This window comes from Fukomys damarensis, unplaced genomic scaffold, assembly GCF_012274545.1.
Source record: "Fukomys damarensis isolate Sample0158 unplaced genomic scaffold, DMR_v1.0_HiC HiC_scaffold_7, whole genome shotgun sequence".
Lineage (NCBI taxonomy): Eukaryota > Metazoa > Chordata > Mammalia > Rodentia > Bathyergidae > Fukomys > Fukomys damarensis.
This window is the reverse complement of record NW_022900919.1, coordinates 7,453,665-7,465,787: the sequence shown is the minus strand read 5'-3', so window position 1 is coordinate 7,465,787 and position 12,123 is coordinate 7,453,665. Positions and strand designations below refer to the sequence as shown.

At 44.7% G+C, this 12,123-nt stretch overlaps 1 protein-coding gene across 2 annotated transcripts in view; it reads left to right on the top strand.

Annotated features, from left to right (window-relative positions):
• Lrrk1 (leucine rich repeat kinase 1) overlaps nt 1-12,123 on the top strand; it is a 120,643-nt gene that overhangs the window by 50,170 nt on the left and 58,350 nt on the right. The window contains exons 4-6 of one of the 2 annotated variants that reach the window (XM_010611069.1): nt 1,500-1,605; nt 4,856-5,035; nt 5,656-5,804. In XM_010611069.1, the coding sequence (XP_010609371.1) occupies nt 1,500-1,605; nt 4,856-5,035; nt 5,656-5,804 (435 nt within the window). The remainder of the gene's footprint in view (nt 1-1,499; nt 1,606-4,855; nt 5,036-5,655; nt 5,805-12,123) is intronic. The other variant, XM_010611068.1, reaches the window with a different exon arrangement.

Below are 12,123 nucleotides of genomic sequence, written 5' to 3'. Positions count from 1 at the left end.
AGACTGAGGCAGTTTGAGGCCAGCCTGAGTTACATACCAAGCTCCAAACCAGCCTGAACTACATAATAAGACCTTTGCTCAAAAAATAAGAACAAGAAGGGGGTGGAGGGGACAGAAACAGAAGAAATGTTAATATTATTTTATTTAACCTGATTATAGCTGGTTTCCAACTCGCTGTGGTTTGTCTTATGGGATATGATAAAATACAGTGAATGCTTAGGCTTCTAAAACTTTACCAGAGTAAATGACACATTGCCCGTAATCCCTCTTGGAACGCTCCCTGTGCTCCCCACACACTCACCCATCGTTCTTGCCACTCTGAGGCAGTTCTGGAAGTGCTCTTAAGTCGTGCTCTGGTGGCTCCCTCGATATCCTGCATCAGCTCAAAACATGCGCCGTTCCAGGCCATTTTGACTTTGGGGAGGAGCTGGAAGTCACTTGGTACCAGGTCTGGCGAATGAGGTGGATGAGGACACAGCATAATATTTTATTTGACGGGCATTCCCTTGAATGTTTGATCAGTGAAGGGTGATCAGCAAATACAGTGAACGTTTAAATTAAAATATATAGTATATAAAATATATGTTATATATTATATACAATAATATAAAATTATAAAATAAAATATATAATATATAATATAGTAAAGGACATGTTTCTTTTAACCCCCCTCATAATACACAAAATACTCTCTCTCTCTGAATACATTTATCATTGTTGGAGGTGTGTCTTTTAAGATAATAAGTTTTTTTTTAAAAAATTCAAACCTTCGCCATATTATTTGATCACCCCTCACCATGACTTTTGTTTTTGTTTTTTTGGTACCAGGGATTGAACTCGGGTCCTTGCGCTTGCAAGGCAGGCCACCGAACCGCTGAGCTAAATCCCCGGCCCCTCATCATGACTTTTGGACTAGGGGAAAACCACATGCTGTCAGTAAAATTCATTCTTGGGTTTTGAGTTTCTCTTCTTTCCTAAGCTCTGCTATGCTGTCCAGTCATGTCCCGTGGTGCTGGCCAGGGGCATCAGCCACAGCTCAGAGGGAGCCACACGGTCACCAGGGAAAAGAGCTGTGGCTCCAGGGTGCTGTGTTGTGAATCTAGGGTGGGACACCTTAGGTGGATCCAATGCATTTTTGACTTACAGCATTTGCAATTTATGATGGATTTATTTGGAATGCCACTCACTGTAGACCGAGGAGCATCTGTGTATATTAAAGATCATTTTTCCAACACATAATCAACTTAGCAGTGAGCTAGTTTACCTTTCCTACGAGGTCTCTGAAATCATGTGACTTTCCATTACAAGCTGAGCATGGCAGGAGTTGCCAACCTGGGCTGGGAAGGCCCAGCCTTAGCCCGACTTCAAAGTCACGTCCCTTGGTGGTTCTAGACCGAGCTTGTCTCATGGAAGCCCTGTTGTGTTCTGACCAGGGTCAGCTCCTGAGCATCTCTGCAGCCCACGGGGATCTGGAGATGGTCCGGTATCTGCTCACCGAGAAGCAGGTGGAGCTGTCCACGGAGCCCACGGATGACAACCCAGCCGTGGTGGCCACACATTTGGGGCACACTGAGGTTGTACAGGAGTTGCTGGAGTCCTTGGCAGGTAAATCACAGCACACTCGCTCCTTACCTCCCCTCCGGGCCCTCTTCTTAGGCTTCAACCAAAATTCTTGTTTCTTCGTGATTTCAGCATTGAGATCAAGAAATCTGGGGCATCCAACTGACCCCCAAACAAAGGTGTCTCTGCAGATGCCTGTTGACCTGTGAGGGAAGCACTCATGATCACCCTGGATAAAGAATATAGCCCTATGCAGCTTGTTGAATTGACTGTTTTTAGGACAGTTTGAGGATTAAAAAAATTGATATGAAAGTACATTGTTCCCCTCTACTCCCTACATGCATTCCCCTGTTATTTACATTTTGTATTAGTTAGGTACATTTGTTTTCATTGATAAACCAATACTGACATATTATTACTGAACTCCACACTTACAGTTTACAGTAAGACTTATTCTCAATGTCACAGTCTGTCAATTTTGACATTTGTAAAATAACGTGAATCCACCATTACTGTGTCACACAGAATAGTTTCATCTATTCTGTGTCTGTTCAGCCCTTCCTCCCCCAGCTTTTAACAAACACTGATCTTTTGCTGACTCCATGCTTTTGCCTTTTCTAGAATGTCCCATGGTTGGACATGGTTCCACTGAATCTAGCCTGATTGGTTTGTGTTACCTAACAATACATGTGTTTTCCTGACTCGATAGCTCATTCTTTTTATGACTGAATGATATTTCATTGTATGGATGAGCCGGGCTGTGTTACAGCTGTAGCTCTGTCTCTGGTCGTCCCAAGATGTCCTGTAATCTCCCACAGTGGCCTGGGCTCAGCAATCACGAACAAGTCCAGGCAGACAGCGCTACCAAGATAAGCCTGGGCAGACCCAAAAGATGGTCTCTAGGAGTGGGAATTTCGCTGGGGACCAGGGCTGACTTTGTGCACTTAGAAGAGCTCCACTCTTGGTTTAATACTCCGTAGTTATCATCTTGAAAGTTTTCATCGTTTTTTTGGTGGGTACCGGGGATCGAACACAGGTCCTTGCATTTGTGAGGCAGGTGGTAGAACCACTGAGCCAAATCCCGGCCCCTCATCATTTATAAGAGGTCCTATTTCTTTTTTCACTTTGCATCGAGCCCCAATCATCAAGTGGCGCTTCTTTTGCAGGTGCCCACCTGTGTGGTTTGAGACAGATCTATTCTGAGTTAGTCCAAGCTGGGGTCCCCTCACTTGCTGGAGGGGAATGAGGTTGTGGGTAGAAATCAGGACAATCTTTGGAGCCACAGAAGGGGCAGGATGAGGCAAAGAATAAAAGGGCTGAGAGCAGCCTGGGCCGCCTTCAGGAGCCAAAGGCTGACCCTTTCTCAGAGACCCCAAGATTAAATTAGCTCTGTTCTAGCCCTGAAGAGTCTATATCAGCAATGTAATCATGCTGAGGTTGGAGTCTACACAGGTCTGGGAGCTGCAGAGAGAGGCTAACATCTGAGGGAGGCTTTCTGGGGTGAGTAGGAGTTTACTTAGCTCACAAACAAGAGGAGGACTTGGGTTGCCTGCTTTCACAAGCAGGAAGCTGGGCTGGGACTCAGCATGGTTTTCATCTGCTCTTTCATCTCTGGGCAGTTGTTGAGAACTGAAGGATTCCAGAACATTGTGGTGGGCCCCCCAGGAAGTGCACAGATGGGCGGAACAGTGTGTGCTGCTGGAAATTCCTGTGCTGGAGGGAAAAAAAGACAGCTTTGGCAGGAGCAGAGTAATCCAGAAGACAGACAAGAGGCAGCGCGACAGCAAAGCAGGGCTTGAAGAGCAGAGTGGTGAGAGGTTGATAGGAGAAGGTTCTTTGAACTCTGCTGGGCCATAATTCCTAGTCTGCGGAGCTGCTGATGGGGAGGAGTGGACACCAAACTGGGGCTTCCTCTGAGTGTCAGGTTTAGGCCTCAGAGAAGCTGTGTATGGTTTTCTGTGGCTAAGAGGTTACCCTTTGGCTTCAGACAAAACAGGGTTTGAGTCTTGCCTTTGCCGTTTACCAAATATGGGGCCTTTATCAAGTCTCCAACCTCTCTGAGCTTTGGTTTCCTCTGATTTCTTAACGCCACGGTTCTGAACTATAACAGTCTGTCTCAAGATTGACGCATCAGCCAGGATGACAACTTGTTCTCTGGCCAGGATAACCATGCAGGGAAAGGATTAGGGATCAGGTTTGCTGTTAGTACGGCACCCATTCGTTCTGGGTGGCAGTGGAGGGTAACCGGAGGGCCCAAATTCTGTGCCGGATGTTTATTTGGTAAATTGTAATCACTTTCATCCCAGTGGGTTTCCTGGTCAGTGTCTCACCACAGAGGGGAAGGGGACACCCTTCCCACACCTGGGAGCGCTTTGGTCCCTAAGAACTCTGCACCTCTGGAAATAAGGCAGTGTCAGGTTGTGGCTGGGGAATTTCAGAAAATGAGGTCACTTTTCCATGGCATCGTGATCCTGAGGATACTGTGCTATTTTGAACTTGAAGACAGGGTAATAGGTCAGCCCACACGGTCCCTGAGCATTTGATGTGCTAAGTGTCATTTCATCCTGGGATTGAGTAGGTGATTCTTTCAGGAAGTAATCCTGACCTTTTCGGGCTGCAGAGCTAGATCTATCTCTTTTGTTAAAACTTTTAAAAACATATAATATATATGGTTTGGTTTGGTTTGGTTTGGTACCAGGGATCAAACTCGGGACCTTGCACTTGCGAGGCAGGCGCCCAGCCACTGAGCTAAATCCCTGGCCCCTAAAAATCTATATTATATGTAATATATATAGCAGGTGATTGAGAAGTGCCAGTGATCGTGCTCTGATAATGTGATGCCGTGATATGACTTGGAATCTTTTGACCCAGGCACACCGCATGCATTGTTAGTAACCCTCGCATTCAACTTGAGAGGCTAGAGTCACTGTGCCCATTTTCTGATGGGTAAACAGATGAGTTACAGAGAGGTTACGAATTATGTCCGGAATTACACAGCTAAGATAGTTTCACCCTGGGCTTCCTGTCTCCAAAGCCCTGTGAGAGTCCCGTCTGGATTTCCCTGTGTCCCTCCTTTTTACTCAGTTAAGATCACAGCGTGAGTACCACGGTGGATCTTGCTCTCCTATCCACACTCTGACAGGCAGGTGGGTTTATAGTGCTGTGGGGAATGTCACAGTCCACTCTGCAGAACTGTCGCTCAGCTGGGACGGAGCAGCTAACGGGGGCGGGAGGTCGTCGAGGGCGCAGGCGGGTGCCCCTCAGTGGCGCGTCCCCTCTGCCGTCGCCTCCGCAGGTCCCTCCAGCCCGAAGCGCCTGCTGAACTGGATGCTGGCCGTGGCTTCGCAGCGAGGGCACCTGAGCATCGTGAAGCTGCTGGTCCTGACACACAGGGCTGACCCCGAGAACTACGCGGTGCGGAGGAACGAGTTCCCGGTCATCGTGCGCCTGCCCCTCTACGCGGCCATCAAGGCGGGTGCGTGCGCCCGCGCTCTGTCCTGTCCTCAGCGCCTCTTCCCAGGGCAGCTGTGGCTTCCCTGACTCCCCAGGCCCCCCCCGGGGGAAATTTTGTAACTCCCTGTTCTGTTTCTTCTGGGAAACCTCTGCATCTCCTCCTTCCCTCCTCACGGCCCGAGGGGGATTTCGGTGACAGGGACCAACTGTGGGAATAGGCCCAGGTGTGATGCACTCAAAGCACAGATTCCCACAGAAGTGCTCATTGCTAGGAGCTCGATGCCCAGAGGGAAGGAAAGGAGGAGTTCACGGGGCGCAGAGGGGGCTCTGCCACTTTGGACATCGGTGACTTATTCCACATCTGCATGTCTTTAAGTTGCTTGCGTTTTAATTTATTCTACCTACCTACCTACTCACCTATCTATCATCTGTGTATTTCAGTACCAGCAACTGAACCCATGGCCTTGCACTGTTAAATCCCCAGCCCATTTCTTATTTTGAGACAGAATCGTACTAAGCCACTCAGTTGCCCCTGCTGGACTTAAACTTGATCTTCTTCTGCCTCACCTCCCAGAGTGCTGGGATTGCAAGCATGCACCCCCACACCCAGCTGCCTTAGCTTCCTGTGTTTTATCCCATTAGGGAATGAAGACATTGCCATCTTCCTGCTTCGGCATGGGGCGTTTTTCTGCTCCTACATCCTCCTGGACAGTCCAGACCCCAGCAAGCATCTCCTCAGGAAATATTTCATCGAAGCCAGCGCCCTGCCCAGCAGCCGTGTGGGGAAAACCGTAAGTGCTTGCTGCCTGTGGGGTGGGACCTGAAACCAGAGCTTCGGCTGTTTTCTCACATTTTCCAAAACTTGGATAAATAGGCCATACTTTTTTACAATATCTTTTTTAAAATTTTCTTTTATTTTATTTTTAAGTTAATAAAAGTTATCGTGCATTTGCTGCTGGGGGAAATGTAATAACATATTACCAGTCTGCCTCCCTTAGTGTACATAATTTACCAGTCTGGTCAAGAACTCTTCAAATCTTTGCATATGCAAAGCTATGTAAGCATTTATAAACCCATACCAGGATTAGTTTTAGTTAGTTTTCTATTTAAATTTTTAAAATACTATTGTATTCTTTATATTATATTCAACATGACTTTTTCGTTTGTGTGTTTGTTTGTTTTGTTACTGGGGATTGAACTCGGGACCTTGCACTTGCAAGGCAGGTGGTGGAACCACTGCACTAAATCCCCAGCCCTCAACTTGACTTTTTAAAACTGTGTTCCCTTAGACTCCCTCTAGATTAGTTGATATGACTCATTCTTTTAAATATGTGCCTTGTATCAACAAAGCCATTGTCACCTAGGTGACTCCCCCTTCTCCTATGGGTGCACATTTGGGTCATTTCTGTGCAGGGGCCCTTGTAATGGAGCCAGGCTGTATTTGCTATGCAGATCAGAGTCCTAAGAGTACAGTGCTTTGCGATTATGGACCGCCTGAAAAACCTCGGAGTGACACTTTTACCGGCGTTTCTGGGACCTTTGTTCACACATCTTGGTCGACATTAGATGTACTGGAGGCTTTTCATTTTCACCAGCGTGTTGGTTCAATACAATGTCTACTGTCTCAGTTCCTGTGTTTTTATTACCAATAATCTTGAACATGATTTTCATGCATTCATAGACTCTTTGCAGTCCTCTTCTGTAGCTGCCTGTTTATGTTTGCTGATTATTTTTCTAAGCAGCTGTTTATCTTGTTGCCACTTTGGAAGGTCTTTCGGACTTTAAGGATTAGAAGCCTTTATTGGTCGTATATGTTGCCAAGTGTTTTTCCCAATCCATTCTTTTTTTTTTTCCTCTGTTAGATTTTGTGATAAAAAGGTGTAAGAATATAGACTCAAATATGCTTATCTTCTCCTTTATGGCACCAAGGCTGTATAAGAAGGGCAGCTTCACTCTATAATTTTATATAATTACACTTCTCGAAATACATTTCTATTCATTTATTTTTTTATATTTTGTCTTGTAGTTTTTCTGGTATTTACTGTGTGTGTTATATGAGGAAAGGGTGTCTAGCTCTCATTGGTTTTAGACAGATGGCCAGTTATTCCAGCACAACTTTAAAAATAAAACTTCCTTTCCTCTCTGAACTGAAATGTCACCTTTAGCATTTTCACATGTATTTGTGTACATTTTGGGTTTTCAAGTACTGGTACTCTGGTCTGTCCTTCTCTCAGTCAAACACTGCACTATTTTTATCGTAAGTACTTCATTTAAGTCTTATAATTGGTTAATACAAATTTTCTGCTCATTTTTTCAAAGTTATTATTAGACATTTGTTCTGTTTTGTACAGTTACCATGGTCACTCGATGTAGCTTTGTTGTTCTTTAGTGAGTTTTTATAGTTTTGTTCCTAAAGATCTTGGGCCTGCCTCGTTTGTTTGTGGTTATTTTTGTCACCAGTTGAATGGGCTAGATATAGATACAATCTTTCCCATTGCTACTTCCAACCTGATGTTACTGCTATGGAGATGAATTCTTTCATTATTTATGGTTTTGTTTTTTTGGTTTTGGGACTCCCTTTGTAGTTTAAGATGGCCCTGAACTCACTATGTAGCCCAGGCCTCGAACTCAGGGTATCCTCCTGCCTCTGCCTCCCAAGTGCTGGGATTATAGGCGTGCACCACCAGGCCTGGCTTTCATTATTTATGTTTTAACACTCCACTTACCTTATTAATTTTGCTAGTTTTTAGTAGAGTTCCCTGAGACACTTAGGTATATGATAATGTTATCTGCAAATTCAAAACTAGTTTATCTCTTTCAGTATTTGTATAACTTACTGTATTGATGCCTTCTTGTATATCACTGGAAATTTTAAAAGTTCAATAGTCGTGATAACAGCAGATGTGTCCATCTGCTTCCTGATTTTAAAGATCTTGAGGTCAGCAGCTGTGAGCTTTTGCTGTGGGTTTTTGATCAGTAGATACTTACTAAATTTAGGTAGTTTCCATGTATTCATTTCCCTAGCATTTCATTAGGCGAGCATGCTATCGGCTTCCTACTTCTACTGACTCACACACCTGGTTTTGCCTCACATGTGCGGCTGATGGCTTTGTGGCCCAAACACCTACGTTCACTGTAGCAAATTGTCACTTCAGCCCTACTGGCGCCCTGTTCTGGGAGCTGACTGCTCTTCACATGCCCTGTCCTCTCCTTTGCTTTGCATCCACCCAGAACGAGTTTTCCCAGACCTTTCTTTTTAGCCTTTTTCTTTGTCTCGTATAAAGAGCATTCCGTTTTTAATCCTCTCTGTGTGCCTAGTGAAAGAAATCTTCTACTTCACTTTTGTTGGGGAAGTCCCATATTGGTTTGTTCTTTCCATCATTTTTTATATTTGTTGCTATTTCCTTTTACCCTTCTCTTACTCTTCCAAGTCTCCTTGTTGCTAAAGAATACTGATATTCCACTTCTGTACCTTGTTACCTTCCTGTGTCGGTTTTCTAGGCATTAAAACACCCTCCATGGAGGGCATGCATTGCGCACTTAACACAGGACCTGGCCTAGAGTAAACACAATAAATATCGATATTGTTGCTATCAGCCTCACATAGCTGAAGAAAATAATGATCCTCTAACCCTTGCCTTTATGTAGTGCTTGGTATTTTTCTCAGCCTTGTCTTACTGCATTTGATCTTCACAACACATCAGCAAGCAATGCTAGGAATATAATGTATTGTGCAGATGAGAATATGGAGGTGCAAAGACATATATGTATCCTTTGGGCAAAGCCAGTAATACTAGATAGTGGGACACCCAGAGAAGAAGAGCACCTATGTCTCCCGAAAAAGAAACTTTCCCTGTTTCTCATTTTCTCATCCACAGCTCCCAGGTTTCAGGTAGACAAGTGATTCTTGCTTTTCTACACCTTGCAATGCCTGGAGTTTTAAAACCTCGACCCTCAAGCCATCTCCTCTACTGACTAAATCCAAACCACTGGGTGGGACCTGGTGGCATCAGGAGTTTTAAAAATTGCCCTGGTGATTCCAGCATGTGCCCAAGGTTGAGAGCCAGTTTGATTTTCTTGGCAGAAAGTTAAAAGCAGAAATGGTCGGCATCTCTGTCTGGGATCCTTCCTGCAGGGTAACTCCCACTGTATGTGCCAAGATTGGCCATGGGCACAGAAGTGATGATTGTGTTTTGCCAGCGAAAAGACAGTGTTGCTTTACCTTTCCTTGGCTTTTCTGGGTCTAAAAAGAAAAGGAAATGAAATTTCACCACGGCATGAGTCATAAGGGGCTCCTTGTGCTTCCCCAAAGCAGGTGTTATTTTTGTGATTCGAGTGAATTTCAAAGGGCAAGGGCCTGGGAGTGGGTGTGTCCAGCTGCCCTGTGATCTCTACCCTATAGCAGGCAATCCCCTCTGCTGCTGGCCAAAGAGAGGAGCGATGGGGCAGCCCACAAGGGCTCAGCACGCAGGAACAATGGCCCGGGAGCCAGAGGTAAGTCTCCCGCTTTGCCAGGTGTGCCATGGCGCTGAACTAGCATTTGTGGTACCGAATATTTCATTGCTAATGACAGGCATGAGAAGAGTGCTTTGCTGACAGTGTATGTGGGCTGGAGATGCTCTTGACATTTTGGCATTTGTAACAGTGGCCTCATGAAGTAGCAGTCATGCCAAGGCATAGGTGACCGTGACCCTGACCACAGTGCAGCCAATCTGTAGAGCCATATAGTGGCCCTTTAGGGCACCTGTCCTGTGTTGCCATCTTGTCTGTGTGTTTGTGCCTATTTTTAATGCTACTGCAGCCCCAGTGAAAAGCATGGCTGGCTCAGTTCCAGCAGCCCTCATGCATATTCCTGGGTCAGGTTTACCTGGTCCTCAGACTGCTAGGATCCCAATCTGGCCTGCTGGCAATTGGAGAGCTGCATAGAAGCCCACGTTGATTTTCCATGGTAGCAGCTGGCTCCTTGGGTTGTTGGTGTTTGGATAAGGAAGGTTCTAGAACTATGCCGCATGGTCTGGTCTGGCAAGATGCACTTGTAGAAAAGCAAAAGTAAAGCCAAGCCAGACCTGGCAAAGTCATTTCCCTGGCTGGGCAGTGGTCCTCTTAAAGCCACCAAACTCTTGCCTGAATCTCTAACAAGACACGTGTTCATAGTGAACGTCCTGCAGTGTTTCTGTGTTGCCACAAAAGAGTAACTAATTGCTCTGACATCCAGAAAGGAGTAGGAAAACTCAGAAATGCCAAGAAAGACTGAGTCAAGTCCTGGAATAACCATGACACTCACCCCAGCTCAGCAGAAGGGTTCACAGGGCGCACTCTAAATACTGGAAATAAACAAGAGCTGAAATTAGTTTTGAAACAAGCCAATGGGGAAATTGTTAATTTCCTCTTTCAAATCTGGCAGCAAACCTAAAGATAGAGGGCACTTATATTTATTATTACTGTTATGATTTTGTAGCTTACAAGTTCCAGATGGTCAGTATTCATCTTCCTACATTGGTGCCTAAACACAAACACCCTGGCCACTCACTTTCCTTTCCCTGCGGGTCCAGGCATTTGTATTTGCAGGATGCTCAGAAAGGGTAGGAAGCAGCAGGGAGGCCTCTCTGCCCTGTGCTTATCTCATCCGCTCTGTTAGGGCAGCCTGTCGCCAGTGTGCCTGGAGGCCACCAGCTGGCTGCCATTTATGAGGGTCACTTGGGGCCTCTAGGGACACTCTAGGCCCAGATACGGACTCGCATTTGGTGCAGAAGGTTTTATTCCAGGGTTTGATGCTTTCCAGAGCATTTCCACGGGCAGTGCCACCATCTTGGCCATGCTGTTTCATGTGGCAGGGTGGGAACCAGCTTTCCTGACAAGGTGGACCAGCTAGGCTCCATGGGGAAGAGGCAGACTAAGGAGCAGACCAAGTCCCCATGGCCGGCCTTTTCACCATATGTGAGGGGAAGAAAAAACTCTCAGCGGCACTGACAGTCACAAAAACGAACTCAGGCTGGTGCGGGGGACCTGCCCATCAATTCTGCTTTTCTTGTGCCCTGGTGAGGAATTCAGCTCATCGTAGTGGTCCTTCATTATCTGAGGTTTCGCATTCTATGGTTTTAGTTTTCCATAGGCAACCTTGGTTCAAAAATATTTGGAAAATTCTAATAAAGTTTAAATTCTCATAAAGTTTAAATTGCATCCATTTTTAAACTTTATACCATTCTGAGTTCTGTGATGAAATCTCACAGTATTCTATTCCATCTCACCTGGGATGTGAATTTTGCCCTTGTCCAGTGTATCCATGCTGTATACACTACCTGCCCAGTGGGCTGTTGAGGTCCTCAAGCTTGTGTTCAAGTAGTCTTTATTTTACCTAATTATGGCACAAAAGCTTAACAGTATTCATGTTCACAATTCAGATATACGAAAAGCTATTTTGTGAGCAACAGCATTCATATAACTTTTATTACAGTATTTTGTTTTAATCCTTTTATTTTTGTTGTTAATCTCTGTGCCTAATTTAAAAATTAAATTTATATCATAGATATGTATGTATAGGAAAAAGCCAAGTATATACAGTAAAGTGTTCAGTACTACCTGTGGTTTCAGGCATCTTTGATCATATCCCCTGTGGATAAAACCAACAACTGTGAGGGGCCGGGGATTTAGCTCGGTAGTTCCACTGCCTGCCTTGCAAGTGCAAGGACCCGAATTCAATCCCCAGTACTGGGCAAAAAAAAAAAGCTCCTATAAACCAACAACTGTGTCTACATGTTTGTTATACATGTGTGTATTTTCTCTGGTTTCCAGATCCTGAATATTTCACATAGGTATTCATCTTGTCCTCCTAGATTTTGAGTCACAACATAAATGTGCAATTATATTCATTATTGATATTCAGTTTAAAATATAGAGAATGAATAATAAAATTAAATGTGGAAGTAGTGAAACTACTTGAATCTATATGTCAAATTAGAAAACAATAAGAAAATAAATGAGTAAAAAAATTAAATGTTGTTTGAAATGTTGGGTATTAGCATAGAGATTTACATTAATGAGATGCAAATATATTCCAAACAGGCTAGAATTAAGTATTGGAAATTATCAGAATAGCTATCTATCTTTGTA